The sequence below is a fragment of the Pan paniscus genome, chromosome 2 (assembly GCF_029289425.2).
Source record: "Pan paniscus chromosome 2, NHGRI_mPanPan1-v2.0_pri, whole genome shotgun sequence".
NCBI lineage: Eukaryota > Metazoa > Chordata > Mammalia > Primates > Hominidae > Pan > Pan paniscus.
The window spans coordinates 11,438,907-11,458,710 of record NC_085926.1 but is presented as its reverse complement, the minus strand read 5'-3'; the positions used below and the strand labels follow the sequence as shown (position 1 = coordinate 11,458,710).

The window sequence follows — 19,804 nt, the reverse complement described above, 5'->3', positions numbered from 1 at the left end:
CTGATCAACATGGCAAAACCCCATCTCTACTAAAAATTCAAAATTAGCTGGGCATGATTGCACATGCCTGTAATCCCAGCTCCTTGGGAGGCTGAGGTGGAAGAATCGCTTGAATCAAGGAGGCAGAGGTTGCAGTGAGCAGATATCACACCATTGCACTCCAGCCTGGGCAACAAGAGCAAAACTCTGTTTCAAAAATAAATAAATAAATAAATAAATAAATAAATAAAAAATATCTGAGAGGAGCCAGGGCCCTTGTGTTACATATTTATGTATGTTACGATGTTTGAACATCTTTTAAAAAACCTTTCTAGCTGGAGAGACTGCCCCTGGTGGGGTGGCGAGACGATAGTTAATTCTTAGAGCCAGCAAAGGGCCCAGCCAGGAGTACACTTCTGACATGCGAACTAACCAATTCAGAGCCACACCTCCTCTATCTGGCCCAACACCCGAAGAGGCAAAATTCCTCTGCTTTCATCATCCCAGGGCCAGGTACAGTCAACTAGGGACCATTCCTATAGCTTAGGGCCCCTGAGATCATTCAAACTAGCCAACCCTAAAGTGTTCACGCTGCCCTGCCTTGACTTTTCCAAGGAAACCCCCATCATGGCTTTACCTTAATGCTTTCCCCTTGCTCCTGTCTTCTGCCTCCTGACTGCCCTGGTGTCTTTCCCCTGTGGACCTGCATGGTGTGCCATGCCTCCTGCCTCTAGGACTTGTGACCACGATAAACTTTGTCTTCCTGAGCCTCTCCTGTGTCTCCTTCTTGTGGCTGCACCTAACAGACCATCTCATAAAAGAACATAAAACAGCCCTTAGCAATGGTGACGAGAGGGCCCTGAACCTTCCAAGGCTCCAGCAGAAGTCCTTAAACTGAGTTCTAGAAGGGTGGCAGACGCTCTTAAACAGCTCTTGAAGGCAATGGCTTCCAGTTAGAAATGGAAACCTTGAGAGCCGAGTAGGTTTTAATGACCAGATATCCTCAAGTTATTTGGAGTTGTCCCTTAGATTCAGAGTCCACATCTTTCTTTTTTTTTGGAGACAGTCTCACTCTGTCACCCAGGCTGGAGTGCAGCGGCGTGATCTCGGCTCACTGCAAGCTCTGCCTCCCGGGTTCATAACCATTCTCCTGCCTCAGCCTCCTGAGTAGCTGGGACTACAGGCGCCCGCCACCACGCCCAGCTAATTTTTTTTTGTATTTTTAGTAAAGATAGGGTTTCACTGTCTTAGCCAGGATGGTCTCAGCCTCCTGACCTCGTGATCCGCCCGCTTCGGCCTCCCAAAGTGCTGGGATTACAGGCGTGAGCCACTGCGCCCGGCCCAGAGTCCACATCTTTAAAATGAGAACACTGGATAAGACGATCGCCAAAGTGTCTTGGTTTTGATGTTCTGTTTCTGGGGGTTAATTATAGTACAAACATTACCATTTTCTTAAAACCACTGAGAATTCTCATTCTAAGAACTACATTTAAGAGCAAATGCTAGAGTGAGAGAGATTAAATGCTTGCTTTTGAGTCTGTTCAATTCACTGTGATCTTAGACCATGAACTCAATTTCCTTACCTGCAAAAACGAGGTTTTGAATGCCTGTCTTCACAGGGCAAGTGAAAGCCTTTTGATTTCTCTTAAGGGAAGAAAAGATGCCGTGGAAATTCTAAGCAGGATTAGGACAAAGCTCTCTGAATACAAAGGTTAGCTCCAAAGTGACTTTATCTTTGGTTTCTTAGCCCCAGTGATGCCATTTCTGACCCCAATCACTATTCCCTATAGTTTTCAAATCCCTGTAAAGAACACATTTCCTAAGGGACACAGAATGGCCTTGGGTAAAATGCCAGTGCAGGCTGTCTCTGCATTTCTTATTTTTCCACTTCATTTTAGAAAAGTCTATTCAACCTGCCCAGCACTGACCCCCTATATCCATGGCTTCCACAAACCCTGCCCCACCCTTTGCCTTCCCTAAAGGTCTTTGCCACAGCTAAAATTCTAAAATATTGACCCATTGTGGTAAATTGGATTCATCCATTCTCTCATGTGTGTCATTATATCAAGACTCCAAAAAGATGACTTACTACTGGTGGTACTGTATACATTCTGAAAAGGAAGGTTGCAAAGACATATTGAGGATGTTGGTCATACCAGGTGGCTCTCAAAACACACACCCTCTGGGCTCCATACACATGGATGGAATCAGGGTTAGGGTCAACTGGCACCTTCTCCATGCAGCCTGACCTGTCTGCCCTTACCAGGCATAGACAGTGACTCTTTTGTTTGTGTTCCCTCAGTACTTTATAAGAATAATCATTATCTCACTGTATAGATATTATTTGTCAAAATTTATATGTCCTTGACTGGGATGAAATTTGGGAGGGGGCAGGGATTTTGACTTATTAATCTTCCTATTGTGTGTCTTGTACAGGGAGGGAATTCATTTTTATGGAATGAATTCTGTGAATTGCTACATTCTGTTCTCCTCTTGAATGGGAAGTACTCTGAGGGAAAATAACCTCAGAAGCCATGCAGCATAGAGGCAAGCCCTCATCTTGAACTAGGCCATGGCTGGCAAAGGCAACGCTCTGGTGCTACCCTCTCCCTTGCCCACATCAGGCATTGTTACTCAGTCATGACCCCTTCTCTCACGACATCTGAGCCAGGCCTGAGAGCCCTTCTCAACACAGTCTTCTAGGCAGCCACCCCTGCTGAGTGAGCTGGCACACAAGAGAAGCTGATTTGGCATATTTAGCAGCCCAAAGGTAGATAAGATACCGAAGGACAAGAGGACACATGGCCTATGTATGCTCCTCATGTCACCAATGAAAGATGCAAAAGGAGGTTCAGATAGAGCCTAGATTGTTCCTTTAACATTCAAGAAGCCACCTTAAAACAACGCCAAAAGAACCAGTGGACTCAATAAGTAAACAGCTGATCCATCTGGTTGGTCGTGTAGCACTGAGGCTGCCTACATTTAAACTGGTTATTATTGCTTTAAATGAGATGTTCTTTCCTGAGATCACCCAGAGTTGGGATGCTGAGCTGTGTGACTGCAGTAAGATAAATCTCTGTACGATTTGAGACATGTAAGAGGCAGTATGGTGCAGTGGATAAGAGCACAGACCCCAAAGCACCGTTCCTAACACACAGGGCTCTTGTAAGGATTTTTAATATGTTAATACGGTTAGAATAGCATCTGGCACATTAAGCATCATCTACTGTTACTATACGTGGCCTGGCTAAAGTCTACCAAACAACTAGTAAAATCCCCACAAACAAGTAAGGCTTGGTCTATGTTGTCACTCTTGTTTGTAATTCAATGGTTTCATTATGAACGAATGGCTATTGCCTCGACAAAAGGCTATCAGAACAGGCCTGAGGTAGAATTGTGCCAGTATATTTCCTTTCCCCCACAAAGCCCATTACTCTGGCTGTTATCAGACAAGAAGAGCTAGGCAGCCCATTACTTCCCTGTTGGCTCTGGCTTCCAGGAACCATGAAGTTACAATTCATGTTGAATTCTGGAAGCTCTCAGAGTTTAAGTTTCCTAACATAATCACTTAAAAAAAAAAAAAAACACACTTGGCTCTTGTTTTTATTCTCATTCTAAAGACGTCCAGAATTAATTATTTCTATGATGTTGAGTATAGCTATCTTAAATCTGTTTTTGAAATCAGGCAGAATGTACATAAATATAAAAACATTTGTCAGATTCTTGGTGCTGAATGTCAGCCAAGACATATGTCTGAGATGATACATTATATTTTTATGTATTACACATACCATAGTCATCTATGAATTAGGGCAAATCTCATGTAGCATTCTGCAGAGATATTAAAAAAGACTTACTGTGTTGACATTTCACCATAATGACTGATGTTTTTGCTGTTGTTTTTTTTTTTTTTAAAGTGACTCACCCTCCTCACTTTAGGATTATTGCTCCTGTGTCAGAAAGTGAAGCTGAAATCAGAGAAGTGACTGCCTAGGCCAGCAGTCCCAAACTTTTCTGACACCAGGGACCGGTCTTGAGGAAGACAATTTTTCCATACATGGGGGGGTGATGAATGAAACTGTCCTACCTCAGATCATCAGGTGTTAGAATCTCATAAGCTGCGGGCAACCCAGATCCCTCGCATGAACAGTTCACAATTGTGTTCCCGCCCCTATGAGAATCTAATGCTCCGCTGATCTGACAGGAGGCAGAGCACAGGCGTTAATGCTCGCTTGCCCCGCTCACCTACAGCTGCGCGGCCGGGTTCCTAACAGGCCTCAGACCAGTACTGGTCCATGGCCTGGGGGTTGGGGACCCCTCAACTAGGCCAAAGACAGAGAATTATCTTGTTGAAACAAGTTCTCTTTTTTTATCCTCTGCATTTATTTTCATAGAATTACAGAGCTCATTTGCTTCAGTTCTCCAATTTTTCAGAGGGAACTGAGTTCCAGCATGGAAAAGTAACTAGCTAAGGTCATACAATGTGTTAATAGCTGAGCTGGCTGTAAGTAAAACCCAAATCTAGGCCAGGCGCAGTGGCTCATGCCTGTAATCCCAGCACTTTGGGAGGCCGAGGCGGGCGGATCACGAGGTCAGGAGATTGAGACCATCCTGGCTAACACGGTGAAACCCAGTCTCTACTAAAAATACAAAAAATTAGCTAGGCGTGGTGGCGGGCACCTGTAGTCCCAGCTACTCAGGAGGCTGAGGCAGGAGAATGGCGTGAACCCAGGAGGCGGAGCTTGCAGTGAGCGGAGATGGTGCCACTGCACTCCATCCTGGGCAACAGAGCAAGACCCCATCAAAACAAAACAAAACAAAAAAACCCAAGTCTGACTTCTAAGCCTGTGTTCCACTTAAAACACCGAGATGCCCCTCTAGACCACTGAGATAGGAAAAAAATGAAGAAATTGTCTTTGAGTAGCCAATTTAAATTTGAAACTCTTGAAATGTTTTGTTGTAGCAAAACAGAGGGCTGTTTTGAAAACAAGACACTAGTTCCATAAAAATCAATGTATTTTAGAAAATATTTCTGCTGCAAAATTTCATTTACTATTAAGGCATCTGAGGTGAGCTCATTCACTTAGAATCATGGGCCAATTCCAAAAACTAGGAAATCAAATCATTCATTCAACCAATATATACTTACCGGTTACTTCCTCCATACCAGGCAATGCACTAGGTCCTGAGGGTATATTATCTAAGACACAGTCCTTGCCCTTCAAGGAGCTCAAGGTCTAGGGAAAATATTCAACACAAGCGCTACCACTGCACAGTCTCTTAGGTGTTCATGACAGACATAACCAATGTATTAATTTATTTATTAACTGGCCTCAGCAATCCTTCCCAACACAACCCTCCAAACACCTATAAGCAAGGGGCACACAAATTGAAATTGATCTGTCACCCCTTAACTAGTATAGTCACTTTGTGCCTACTAAATGCTACGCAATTTGAAGTTCTTAATGTATGTTCCGGAAATGTTTCCCCCTGATCCGGAGGCAAAGAATGCAAATTCTTTCACACATTTAGTGTTTATTGAACTCCTGGGTACAGAACAATTTTTGTAGGTACTGTAAAAACCCTGGATAATGGCTCATGAAAGATCAATTATGCCCCAAGAAGAGACTCCAGTTATCTTTCACTTGAAATTCCCATTTCAGATAAGGAAGCACAGCCTCTATCTTATGTGTGTCATTACTCACAGTTGCCATCTGCTGCTGGGGAATCAAAAGCCAGAGTTGCCACACCCCTCAGTTCACAGCAGCTGCTTCTCCTCCCCAGTGATTTACCGGCTGAGAAAAGCACCATTTACCGGCAGTCCCACCTAGTACAGATCGTCCCGCCACAAGAGTTTGGGAAACAATACTTCTAACCTCATCCCAAGGTAGAACCAAAGACAGCTGCTAGACTCCATTTTATAAACCTGGCATCTTTCCGCTCATTTGGGTAAGCTGTTTTCTTAGGGTCTGATCAAGGGAGAAAAGGCAAGAAGACATAATTTCCTTTTAATGGCTTCTACTGTGTCCTGCCCCATTTTCATCCTTGGTGATATGTGAGTAAAGACCCTGCAAAGCCTTGCAGAGGTGCATTATTACTCCACAACTGACTGTTCAGCAGGAGGACAGTGTGTATTGTTGTCTGGAGGAGACATGCTGGAAGCTGATCTCCTCCCTTGGAATGGTCACACCTGAGAGGTGCTGCACACCAACTACTTACACATCCAGTAGCCTCCAATACTGGGGCCTCAGAGAGGACAAGCACTTTCAGAAAAGGGTACACATACAGTGTGAACACGAAAAAATGTGACACAGTTTAGGGTTAAAGTAGAAAGAGAGGAAAAAAACTTCACAAGTGTCTACTTCTTTCCGTCACATTTTTGAGTCCAAACAGTAATTGTGGCTTTTGTTAGACACAGTGGTCGGTAGTGGGGGGAGTAGAAAGAAATAAGGCTTCTTTTCAGCTCTCAAGGGTTTAGATTTCCTAGGGGAGGCAAGGTGTATTAGTGTTAAGCGAAACACCATGGGTTTAAGTATCAGAATATATCATATTGCCAAAAGAATAGAACAAAAAAGTTACAACACAATCCAGCCATTCCATTCCTAGGCATATACCCAAAACAACAAAAACATGTACTTCATACAACAACTTGTACACGAATGTTCACAGCAGCATAATTCATAACAGCAAAAAAGTGGAAACAATCCAGATGCCTACCAACTGATGAATCCATAAACAAAATGTGGCGGATCCTACAATGGAATATGACTTGGCCTTAAAAAGGAATGAAGTTCTGATAATGCTACAACATGCATGAACCATGAAAACATGTTAAGTAGAAGATGCCAGTCACAAGAGCCCATATATTACAGGATTCCATTTATATGAGATGTCCAGAACACGCAAATCCGAAGAGACAGAAAGATTAGTCATTGCTCAGGGTTAGGGGGCCAGAGGGTGGTGTGAGGGGAACTGAGAGATGACTGCTCTTTAGCAGGGTTTCCTTTGGGGGTGATGAAATATTCTAAACAGACAATGATGGTTACACAACTCTGAATATTAAAAAAAATTATTGAACTGTATATTTTTGAAGAGTGAGTTGTAGGGCATATGAATGACATCTAAATAAAGCTACTACAACAAAACAAGAATATAGACAATGCCATCGGGGTTCACAGAAGGGATACAGAATTTCTGGCTTAGATGGTTTGAAAGAACATAAGACAGGTTAGGTATGTGAGGTAAGTTTTGAGAAGTAATTAACCATCTGTGGGGTTGATGAGTAGGGAAGGGTGTGAGCCCAAGGTCAGAGGTACTCTGGGACAGTGAGTAAATCAGCTTGATTAAGGTGGGATCCGTAACTGTAGAACTAAAGATATTAGGCTGAAGATATAGTTGTGGCCAGCTCGGGCTAACTCTGAGGGGTTAAGACAGCCCCGGTCTGGGCAGAATCCATTCAGCCTTACAAGTGCTCCTGGTTTTCAGGCCAACAAGGAACAATACATGGACAAGCTCATGAACAGTTGTTCTCACATCACTTTTAGGAAAAATGGATGTCACTGGAAGAAGGAATTGTGCACAGGGATGGCTTTTATACAAAATGAGTATGCTGGAGGCCAGAATAGGCTCAGATGCCCTACTCTGAAGGAGGTATGAGTGGACCACCAAATGTGGACCAGCAAAGAGCAGAACAGGTGCACTGGGATGTCCAGGAATCACCTGCAGAAAACTGACTACTCTAAACCACATTATTCTAGAATTGTCATCATTCTGGGTGGCAAGTGCTAGTCTTACTGGGTAAGGACATGGAATAGGTTCTGTGAGAAATTTTAGGACTTTACTACTGTAGTTAAGTTCTACTTAAAATCAATAACTTGCTTCATGAAAAGGCTGCAAAAAATCAACAAGGCATTCTACACTGCTTTAGTTTCTAGGCCCAGTAAATTCCAGTTCCTCATATGTAAAAGAATATTTAGGCATACCTTACTTTGTATAATGTGTGACTCTGTCTGTATAGTAATTGTTGTTAAACTCCTTCATTAGAATTTATATGTAAATAACTGTACTCGAGAGAAATAAAGCTGAACTTTTATAAATCAGTAAGTCAGGCTATCTTTCCATATGTTATGCTATCTAGTTTTGATAATATTTAAAAAACCCTCAAAAATAGAGCTTCTGGGAGGCAGGGTTTGAGTTTGTCCTCTCTATAGTAGTGCTATCCTATAGACCTTTCTGTAATGACGGAAGTGTTCTATATCTGTACCATCCAATATGGTAGCCATTAACCTCATTAGCATTTGATGAACATCTGTTTAACTCAATGAGAATCTATTCAGTAAACACACACTGAGCTTCCTTCTACCTGCCAGGCATTCTGCTAGATGTTAGGTAGATTGAAACGCTGCCCCTGAACAAGTCAGAACTTGTGGTTGCAAGTGACAGAAATCTCAACCTTCATTTACTCAAGCTAAAAGGGAAATGTGGCTTCATATGCCCAGAAAGACCGGGATAATGGTACCTTCAGGGAAGCCTGGTTCTGGGCTTAGAGAACAATACCATGACCATCCTCTTGCTCTCTCAGCCCAGCCAGGCTCAGCTCTCTTCCATGTGTGGTCTCCATACTCAAACTGGCTCTCCACTCACAATCACTAGAAGGCTGACCCAGCCCAGACTCATGTCATCAAATTCCAAATTCTGATCGCAGCCTCTTAGCCAAAGTTTCATTATACCTCATTGGTTAAGATTGGGTCACGTGCCCATTTCTGACCCAAGCATTTTGGCCAGGGAAACACGATGTGCTGATGGCCTGGGGTCCCAACTACCTTGCCCCAACTATGGGCCAAGGGCGGAGTCAACTCCACCAGAAAAACATGGGATGAGAGTGAGACCCTGGGCTTCTCTGGGTAAAAATCAAGGTACCCATTAGAGTACATTTTCCTAGGCAGAAAAACCAGCAGATACCCAGTCTAGTTTCTATCTTAAAGAGCTCAGTGTCTCTCTAGGGAAGCCTTAATTAAAATGCTGGTCAGATCTGCTAGCCAGACAGAAGAAAAGACTATCTAAAAAGAACAGCTCAGTTTAGCAAGATTGAGGTTTGAAGTGGCAGTCACATTTATTTACACGGAATTTCCTCTGATGTCTGCTTTTTCCTAGATAATTCTCATAAAACCCTTGTGAGGAAAGCTAACAACTATGGTATCTAGAAACCTTTAAGATGGAGCAGTCAGCTGACCAGGGCACACTGTTGGTGGCTTTCCATGCCTGCTTCAGGCTCCAGATGTCCCCCCCACCCCTTGCATTCCCCCATCACTGAGGGTTTGCTCAGGCCTTAGAAGTCCTACATGTGTGGATGCAGGCAGACGCAGGATGGCCCACCCAGGGAAGGGACACGCAATTGCCAATTCACACAATGCAATGTGAATTGTCTGTTTTCATAAGGGCTACTCCAAGAGAGATTATTTGTGGGAAGGATGACTCATAAGAGAGCTAAATGAAGTCGCCCCACATAGAAGACAAAGAGCTTGGAACATCACTGAAATGAGAAAAATTAGCCAAAACAGCTGCAGCACTTTAGGGTCGTTTAAATAGCTTCCTCCCGCCTACTTCTCCACCCTTTTCTAGCTGTTCTCTCTCACTCGTTACATCCTGACGAAGGGTGTGCTATTGTTGGCTTGCAGGGACAGCCACGGCGGGAAATAATCTTCTTAGCAAGCATATCCTTTTATCCCTCTGAGTTTTCTAGTATTATCTTTCATGAAGATGGCTCTGGATTACCCTGAGAATTACTCTGAAACTACTTGGCTTGCTTCTAGGTGGAAAAAAAGTTACTAAAGCTTGGGGACAGGCCTTTCCACACTTTCAGGACATTCAGGGCTCAGACCACATGGCAAGAAGGCCCACGCCCCCTGTCTGTTCTCCACCTGGGGAACCCAGAGAACTCTCAGCCCCCTCAACATTGAACTGGACATTCCCTCTTTTTACTGTACAGTCTTCCAATTTGGGTGTGCCTCTCTAAAGGCGTGGTGGACAGAGCTGTAGATCCTCCAGGCTTGGTAAGAAAGGAAGGACTGTCTGCTTCCAATACCCTTTCCGGGTTTTAACAGATTGCTCAGGTCAGCAGGAATTGGGCCCAATGGACTGCTACTGTGCTCGCTACAGCCCACGGAATCGTGCACTTCCAGCAGATAGGAAGTGGCACACAATAGGTGCTTAGTGAACACTGGTGAAATGTGAAATATTGCTGGTAACATGGAGGTGTTACTTTGTGTTTAAAAAAATACTAAAAAGAATAGGTCTTAACACTAATATCTGCAATAATTATCTCCTATCAAGAAAAGTGCCATCCCTTCTACTTCACTGTAACCCTCAGTTCCCCAATCCTAACCAGTCTTCAACCCTATGGTGACTCAACTTTAAAAATGGCCTTTATTATGGATCTCAGGCATGGGTGAATAAACTATGTTAACTGGTTTTCCATTCCTCCAGGGCCAAGAACTCCTTGGTCTTTTCCCTACCACGCTGTTTGCTGAAGTGCCTAGAGGACCTTTTTATGGGTTTTACTTTCTTGTTCATTTTTAAAGTAACAGCTTTATTGAGATATAATTCACGTAGCATAAATTCACCAATTTAACAGTTCAGTGGCTTTTAGTATATTCACAGCTGTGTAAACCATCACCACTATCTAATTCCAGAACATTTCCTTTTTTTTTTTTTTTTTTTTTTTTTTTTGAGACAGGTTCTCGCTCTGTCGCCCAGGCTGGGGTGTAGTGGTGTGATCATGGCTCACTGCAACCTCCACCTCCTGGGTTCAAGTGATTCTCCTGCCTCAGCCTCCCAAGTAGCTGGGATTATGGGCATGTGCCACCATGCCCAGCTAGTTTTTGTATTTTTAGTACAGACAGGGTTTCACCGTGTTGGCCAGGCTGGTCTTGAATGCCTGACCTCAGGGTAATCTGCCTGCCTCAGCCTCTCAAAGTACTGGGATTACAGATGTGAGGCACCACACCTGGCTCCAGAACATTCTCATTATCCCAAAAAGAAGCCCAGTACCCATTAGTAGTCTCTCCCTATTTCCCTCCCACAACCCCCCAACCCCCCAAGTCCCTGGTGACCATGAATCTGTTTTTATGTTTCTATGGATTTGTCTATTCTGAACACTTCACAAAAATAGAATCTCATTTAAGAGATATATGTGTGTGTGTGTGTGTGTGTGTGTGTGTGTGTGTGTGTAAAGGCGTATATATATACAGAGAGAGAGATAGGAGAGAGACAGGGCAGCCTGGGGTTTTTTTTTTTTTTTTTTTTGAGACTATAAACATATATATATATATATGTAGTATTTTCTATGGTTGCCAATTCTTATGCTAGATGTTAGCATTACAAATTCGTATAAAATCTGTGTCCGCCTTCATAGTCCAACAACAAACGTTTGCTGAGTGTAGAACTCCCAGGAGTTCTCTCATGGACACAACAGCCACACTCACACTCACATTAGCTGGCAGAGGCCCTTTATACCAGTGATACGCTTGGGCCAAGGGCCCCTGGGTTGAACATCATTAGGTAGACACCATCCAGGGCCCCGTCTCATGTGCTGAACAGGGCTAGTAATGCCGACTTTCACTTTGGGAGGCCAAGAGGTCAGGACCAGCTGGCCAACACGGTAAAACCCTGTCTCTACTAAAAATACAAAAATTAGCTGGGCATGGTGGCATATGCCTATAATGCCAGCTACTCAGGAGGCTGAGGCATGAGAATCACTTGTACCCAGGAGGCAGAGGTTTCAGTGAGCCAAGATCGTGCCACTACACTCCAGCCTGGGTGACAGAGTGATATAGATCTCAAAAAAAAAAAAAAAAAAAAGTGTCAACCTTTACTTCTATTTTATCAAGTTCTTGTTCCAGCCTGTCCTTTTCAAAAGATACCCTCCTTGGTAAAGATTCCAAAGTTTTGGGTTTTCTTTAAATGTATGCATCCAATGTCTTTTTCATTTCATTAAGGTCAAATAAATATTTGTCCTGGGTTTCCAATAAGGTATTTGAGATTTTCCTGTGCCATAATGACTGTATTTGGTACAGGCAAGGCAATATACTAAGGTCTCTCTACAGATCTTAAAAATCAGATCAGCCTTGGAGGATGAAATTCGTAACAACTAATACACCCTGGAGGACACCAGCCCTTTGGAAGGCATTCATTGGAAGACTAGAAAAGCCGTTGAGGTTGGGAGTTTCTCATTTCAGGCAAAGTGACAAGGGAGTGGTATCAGAAAATACGATCTTAACTAAGAAAGCTAGAACCTATATCACTCTAGAAGACTGTTCACAAACGGTAGCAGGGCCCATGTGCAGCTGGGAAAGAGGAAGCTTAATGTGCAAAAATTTAATATCCCTGCAACTCTCTGGAAATTGGCAAGATGGTCCCTCAGAAGAGCAGATCTCTGTGGTGAGTGAGATATCACAGCTCCATGAGGTGAATACCAAACCTTCCAATCATCAGTTGTCTCCCACGTACTTATGGAGAATGGTAGACAAAACTCACTGAACTGCTTCATTTGTACATTGATCTCTTGTGAGCTTGCTTTGTGGGAGTTAGTCCCAGAGAATCTTTATAAACTGGCAAGATTTTCTGACCTAAAGAGGTAGGATCTGTGGAAAAAGATGACCTACCAAAGTACAAATCTAGAGAACTGAGGTTTGGAGAACATGAAAACCATGGTCCAACACGTGAAGGCCTGCCACTGGGAAGAGGAATTCAACTAGCAATACACAGGCCCAACTAATGTGTAAGAAAGACACTACAAAGTAGTAGTTAAGAACACAGGCTCTGGAGCCAAACAACTTGGCTCTAACACTTACTGGCTCCATGACCTTGAACAACTTAGGTTCCATGTGCCTTAATTTCTCCATCTGTTAAATAAAGTGATTGTGAAGATTTAATGAGATAATCCAAATAAATGCTTAGTACAATGTATGGAACACAGCAAGTTCTCAAGAGACTAGCCATTACATCATTATTATCCAAAGAAGAAACAGACCACCCTGTAAGATTTGGAAGGGAGCTCCCCCAGGACTCCTCCCACCCCCTGCCAGAAGTACAGAGAGACTAGTTTATTGAGGGCCAAACACAAAACTTGATGCTGTTGAATTTCAACTCCAGGGCTTCCCTGCCCCTTAAACTCTTATAGACAACTCAGAATGAAAACGTGTTCTCAGCAGTTAATGCGTTTTCCATCTACAACCGCTTTTTTTGTCCTATCATTCAACTAATATATATTTTTCCAAGTACTATGGCAAAGCGCCTGTTAGTGTTTGAGGGCACAAAGGGGGAAAGGTGTGGCCCTTGTCCTCCAGAAGCTTTGCATCTAACTGGGACAACGGGATTAGAAAACCACATAGTTCTCTGGTGATCCAAATACACACGTTAGATTTATGCCAAGCGTTCATCTGATGCTTGATTTAGTGAGCCATAACCCAAGGGAAGGGTCGGGAAAATCATTCTCTCTAGAATCACTCCATTGTATGGAACATGAGAAGTTTGTTTGTATACTAACTAAAACCAATCATACTCTCTCTCACCCTCTCAGTCTCAATCTCAATCTCTCTCTCCTTTTTATTCCCTTAAAAGTACAGCCACTAAGGGTACTGAAGACTCTGGGGCCCTAAGGCCCCAAATCTCAGGGTTTTTTGTTGTTGTTGGTTTAAGAGATGGGGTCTTGTTCCATCACCCAGGCTGGAGTGCAGTGGCAATCATAGCTCACTGCAGCCTCAAACTTTTGGACTCAAGCAATCCTCCCACCCCAGCCTCCTGAATAGCTGGGACTACAGGCATGAGCCATCATGCCCAGCTAATAGGCTCATATTTTGGCCCACCTAGCTTATTACTTAGCAGATGGTGAAGGCAGAGACAGTGGCCTCTGCATTACAAGCTCACGCTGCATTCCTTCACAGGATGTTTGAAGGCTTGTCTGTTATTTATTTGTAATTACTGCTTTAGCACTCATCTCCCTCCCATTTGTAAGTTCAATGAAGGGAAGGATGGTGTGCTTTGTTCATCATGTCTTACAGTTAACCCTCAATACAGACTTTGTGTGACATTTTTACCCTAATTCCAGGTTTCTTTTAGGTTCCACAGAGTCTGGTTGCTACAGTTTAAGTATATTACTCTGGTGTAAAATGTCAGGTAGGGGAGAGAGACCCCCAGGGCCTGCCTTGGATTCTGTGGACAAACATCCAGGGACAGAAAACACTAGGAGGCTCCATTCATATTGGAACAGCGACCCCCTAACCCACCCCACTGCCCCGTTTACTGATGCCTCTGTTGCCTCAAGAAATTCATAGCACCTTCGGGCAGGGGAACAACAGTGTGGTGTTTATTGAAATCTACATCTGGCAGCAATTTGTTCAACAACAACCAGCTTTGCCTCCATCATTCTCTTCAGTCAAATAATCCACAGGGGCCCATGATACCCCACAACTGCTCATTTGTGCAAGGCCTGTATTGTGTTGGTTTATGTTCCTGATTACAGATTTGGGTTTATCAACAAGTTTCAGCACGGCAAGTAAGTTTTTAGACCGTGGAGGAGACGAAAGGCACATGTCCTGAAGCAGAAATGCTGTCACTGAGCCTGGCCATCTGGGCTGAGAGATGAAGCCTCACGCTGACCTCAGGGGCTCCAGCTCCTGAGTCCACCCTGGGTGAGCAGAAGCAGCCAGAGAGAGCAATCCCCTTCCCCGCACCAAGAGGTGGCCTCAGGAGAGCATGGAGGAGCCTGGAAGGAGGAAAAGCCTAGAATGAGGCTTCTGTGTAGCAAGGAGAAAGGAGGAGGCACTGTGCTCCAATCTCAGAGAAAGTTCTTTGTTTGGAGGTGGTGGTAAGGAAGACTGTGCAGCTAGTTTTTTCAAAGCCTCAGTGAATAAAGACTTCTTTTCTGGTATCTGTGGTTAGGTGAGAAGATGGGGGTAAATCCAGAAAGCAGAATGAGTCAAGCTTGGGGACAAATCTGGGGACTGGAATTTCATGACTTTCACTCAACTCCTTAATAATGAATTGCTGATAGAAAAGCAGCATTGTTTGGAAGGGACAGGAACAGACACAGGAATAGAACTAAGAGGAGACTGAACTTACAATGGACTTCTATCATATATGCCCAACACCCATCCATCTGCATCAGTTTGTTGAGGAGGACCATCCCCCATCACTCCAGCCATGTAGTTCTGAGGGAGGCTGCCAATCAGTATGACCTGCCCCTGGCCCAGGCTGGCCAATCATGGCAGCCCTTCCCTTTCTACTGCCAGCTGTCCAGAGATGGCATGTGACCCAGGCCTGGCCAATCACAGTCCTTATCTGGGATTTTCTTTTTGGAGCCACTAGGAAAGATTTCTTAATGGAAGAATGAGATTTTGGAACTGCCCGAGTCCATGTTTCTTGCTATATGGGGAAGAAAAGAACTTGTTGGTAGTGAGAGAGAATAAAGGCAACAAAGAACAGAGCTGATGAAAACTAAGATGGTCTTGACACTAAATGCCCCCATCTAGAGTCCTTGAAGCCCAGATTTCATGACCTGGTTTCATTAAGCAATAAATTACTTTTTTTTTTTTTTTTCCCTGAGACGGAGTCTTGCACTGTTGCCCGGGCTGGAGTGCAATGGTGTGATCTCGGCTCACTGCAACCTCCACCTCCCAGGTTCAAGTGATTCTCCTGTTGCAGCCTCCTGAGTAGTTGGGATTACAGGTGCCTGCCACCACACCAGGCTAATTTTTTCTATATTTTTAGTAGAGATGGGGTTTCACCATGTTGGCCAGGCTGGTCTCGAATTCCTGACCTCATGATCCACCCGCCTCAGCCTCCCAAAGTGCTGGGATTACAGGCGTAAGCCACTGTGTCCAGCCAATAAATTACTCTTTTACGCTAAAAAGAGTTCAAGCTTTTGGTTTCTATCACTTGTAACCAGGGTATGGATGGCTACAAAAGGTTTTTCACTGAAAATGACTGCTATGATGATCAACTGAATAAATGCAAGTAAATGCCCTCTGAAAAAGACAAGGTGCCACCCAAGTGTCAGATACTGATCACATGTGATATGGTTACATGTGACAGACGGACACTAAAAAACACCACTGACTTGATGTCAGGCAGTAAATTTCAGAAAACTTTTTATTACAGAGACCTTTGAAGATACACAGAGGTAGATGGACAACACAATGTCTCTCATACCTCCCCAGCCCCAATAACCATCACTCATGGCCCAGTCCAGGAGACCAGTGATTTCAACCGCCTCCCCCTGGAGCATAGCTGGTTCACCTTGACTGTGCCTTGGTTCCAGGCCCAAGTAGCCCCTTGACTGGATTTAGAGGTTGAGTCCCTGGCAGTGGGGTAGCATCCTACAGAAAGAAGTCAAAAGTCAGGAATTCATGAATTCAGTCTGGTCAGGCTTGCAGTCTGCTCAAGTACCATGATGTATCATGTGCCTCATTCTTTTAAAGGCTCATTTATGACATTTTAACACTGTCATTGGATGTGTGTTTTGTCACAGTAGGTATCAATGTAAGAAAATCTTCTTAGTGCTAAAAGTAAACCAGATACAAAAAAGTATTTTGAATGATGACGCCAAGTTTCCCCTACGGACTAAATTAAGGAGTCTCCTCCTTTATATAACTCATTTACAAAAGTAGATTATAGTCTTACAAATAAAGGGTCTCTGGCATACTTAATTCAGGGTGCAGACAAGGAAGATGATTGAAACCATGAAATCTAGGTGTTAAAGACTTATTCTATCGTTATCACAGAATGTTGAAACGGATATAGTAACCTTTAATCCAATTTAATCAGGCTTTCTGGTGCAGGTGTGGTCTAAACATTTTTTTTAAAGCATCCTAGATCATTCTGATGGGCAGCCAAGGTTCAGAACTGCTGCTCTAACCCAGCCAATACTTTTATTTAGCAAATGAGGATGCTGAGGGCCAGAGGTGTGGGACTCTGACCAAGTCAAACATCTGGGATTAGAACAAAGGTCGCTGGGCTCCATCATACTTTTCAAGTGAATAACTAGGTCATCCTACTGTGCTTTCTTTTCACAGGGGCTACACAAGCGTAACATATGAAAATTTTTGGAGTTGAAGTAGAGAAACTATCAGAAAAGAAGAATCCAAATAAGTAATATACATAAGATGTTTAACATCATCGGTCATCAGGAAAATGCAAAGTAAAAGCCTAATATGATACTGTTATACAGATGGGCAAAAATTTAAAAATGTGACAGTACCAAGATTCTGGCAAAGATAAGGGACCACAGAAACTACCATATACTACTGGTATTCATGTAAGTCAGTGAACTGCTTTGGAAAACAGTCATGATTTAATAAAATTGAAGATGCATATTTTCTTTTTTTGAAATTTGTAAGTTCAGGGGTATATGTGCAGGCTTATTATATAGGTAAACCCATGACATGGGGACTTGTGGTACAGATTATTTCATCACCCAGGTATTAGGCCTAGTGCCCATTAGTTATTTTTCCTGATCCTCTTCCTCCTCCTACCCTCCATCCTCCACCAGACCCTAGTGTGTGTTGTTCCCTTGTGTGTCCATGTGTTCTCATGATTCAGCTCCCACTTACAAGTGGTAACATATGGTATTAGGTTTTCTGTTCCTCGATGAGTTTGTAAGGATAAAGGCCTCCAGCTCCATCCATGATCTCCTTCTTTTTTATGGCTGCATAGTATTCCATGGTGTATATGTACTATATTTTCTTTATCCAGTCTACCACTGATGGGCATTTAAGTTGATTCTATGTCTTTGCTATTGTGAATAGTGCTGCAGTGAACATCTGTGTGCACGTGTCTTTATGGCAGAATGATTTATATTCCTTTTGGGTATATACCCAGTAATGGGATTGCTGGGTCAAATGGTATTTCTGTTTATAGGTCTTTGAAGAATCTCCACACTGCTTTCTACAACGATTTAACTAATTTACACTTCCACCAATAGTGTATAAGCGTTCCTTTTTCACCACAACCTCAACAGCATCTATTGTTTGATTTTTTCATAATAGCCGTTCTGACTGGTGTGAGATGTATTTCCCTGTGGTTTTGATTTGTATTTCTCTAATGACTAGTGATGATGAGCTTTTTAACATATGCTTTTTGGCCACATGTATGTCTTCTTTTAGAAGTGTGTGTTTATGTCCTTTGCCCACTTTTTAATGGGGTTTTTTCCTTGTAAATTTGTCTAAATTCCTTATAGATACTGGATATTAGACCTTTGTCAGATGCATAGTTTCAGAAAATTTTCTCCCATTCTGTAGATTATCTATTTACTGATAGTTCCTTTTGCTGTGCAGAAGCTCTTTAGTTTAATTAGATCCCATTTGTCAATTTTTGCTTTTGTTGCAATTGCTTTTGGCATCATCATGAAATTTTTGCCTGTTCCTATGTCCAGAAGTAAGGGCCAGGATGTCTGGATGTCTTCCAGGGTTTTAATAGTTTTGGGTTTTACATTTAAGTCCATGGTCCAGAAGAGGCATATTTTCTACGACCCAACAATTCTAGTATGAGGTAAATAACTTATAGTATGCCTTCACAAAGAGGGTGATATCACCCCCAAAGGAGCAAAAATTGGTCTTTGGCAGGCAAAAGAAATCTTAGATATGACAGTGTTTAGTGGCTCTCCAAAGCTCAGCCCTATCTGACAAACCCTATTCTTTAGTATTAATTAAATTCTAAACTGTTGGCATTAAATTATCCCCCTAGAAGGAGTGATAATGAAAAGAAGGTTGAGAAACACCCAGAGAAATGCTGCACATGAACCCCAGGAGATATATACCAGAATGCTCCAAACAGCACACTTCATTATAATCTGAGACTAGAAATGCTACAGTAGAGGAGAAATTTCAATATATCCAATTATGAAACACTATATAGCAACGAAAATGAACGTTAGCTGCACACCAAATGGGTAACCTTTACAATACTGAGCAAAACAAGACACGAAAGAATCTACATATTATAGCATAATTCTGTTTGAAAAATTCAAAGTCAGGTAAATAGAATTATATTGTTTAAGACCCATATACCAGACTGAAGTTGTACAGGAAAAGTTTACTGTTTCTAGTTACTAGTTACTTCTAGGCCTGTGGTCAGAAAGTAAAATATGAGATGGGTGAAGGGCAATAGAGTATTTTTTGACCTGGGTGTTTAAATCATACTTGTTCTCTATATAAAATGTTTTAAGCTTTTTTCTGCATATGTTATAGCTCATTTGGAAATATTAAAATATAAGAGAAAAAAGCAGGGGGGAAATTTTCTTGATCGTTGTCACTTTAACTTTTCTAAAGCTCAAGTTATTCCTCTATTCACAAGTAATAATACAAACCTCCTCGGCCAGGTTCAGTGACTCAGACCTGTAATCCCACTCAGGCCTGTAATCCCAACACTTTGGGAAGCTGAGGCAGGTGGATCGTTTGAGCCCAGGAGTTCAAGACCAGCCTGGGCAACATGGCAAAACCCTGTCTCTACTAAAATACAAAAAATTAGCCAGACATAGTGACACATGCCTATAGCCCCAGCTACTCAGGAGGATGAGGTTGGGAGGATCGCTTGAGCTTGGAAGGTTGAGGCTGCAGTGAGCCAAGATTGTGCCACTGCACTCCAGCCTGGGTGACAAGGTGAGACCCTGTCTCAAAAAACAACAACGAAGAAAAGGAAACCACCTCAAACGTGCATGGTGCTTTCATTTATATAATCTCCTTTGCCCCTCAGCCTTAGTAGTAAGGAGTGAGCCAGAACTCATTTTTCAAGGGAGATAATGGCTTAAGACTAGTAGGAGTGCCAGGTG

At 42.9% G+C, this 19,804-nt stretch overlaps 1 protein-coding gene across 8 annotated transcripts in view; it reads right to left on the bottom strand.

The window, feature by feature from the left end:
* The window catches only part of ATG7 (autophagy related 7), a 280,261-nt gene that overhangs the window by 90,162 nt on the left and 170,295 nt on the right, over nt 1–19,804 (bottom strand). For 4 of the 8 annotated variants that reach the window (XM_055109494.2, XM_008951717.6, XM_055109490.2 and 1 more), the window contains one exon: nt 16,111–16,355. The exons of the other annotated variants lie outside the window; for them this stretch is intronic. In XM_055109494.2, the coding sequence (XP_054965469.1) occupies nt 16,272–16,355 (84 nt within the window). In that variant the 3' untranslated portion in view covers nt 16,111–16,271. Of the gene's footprint in view, nt 1–16,110; nt 16,356–19,804 lie in introns of those variants that run through there. 8 annotated transcript variants of the gene reach the window in all.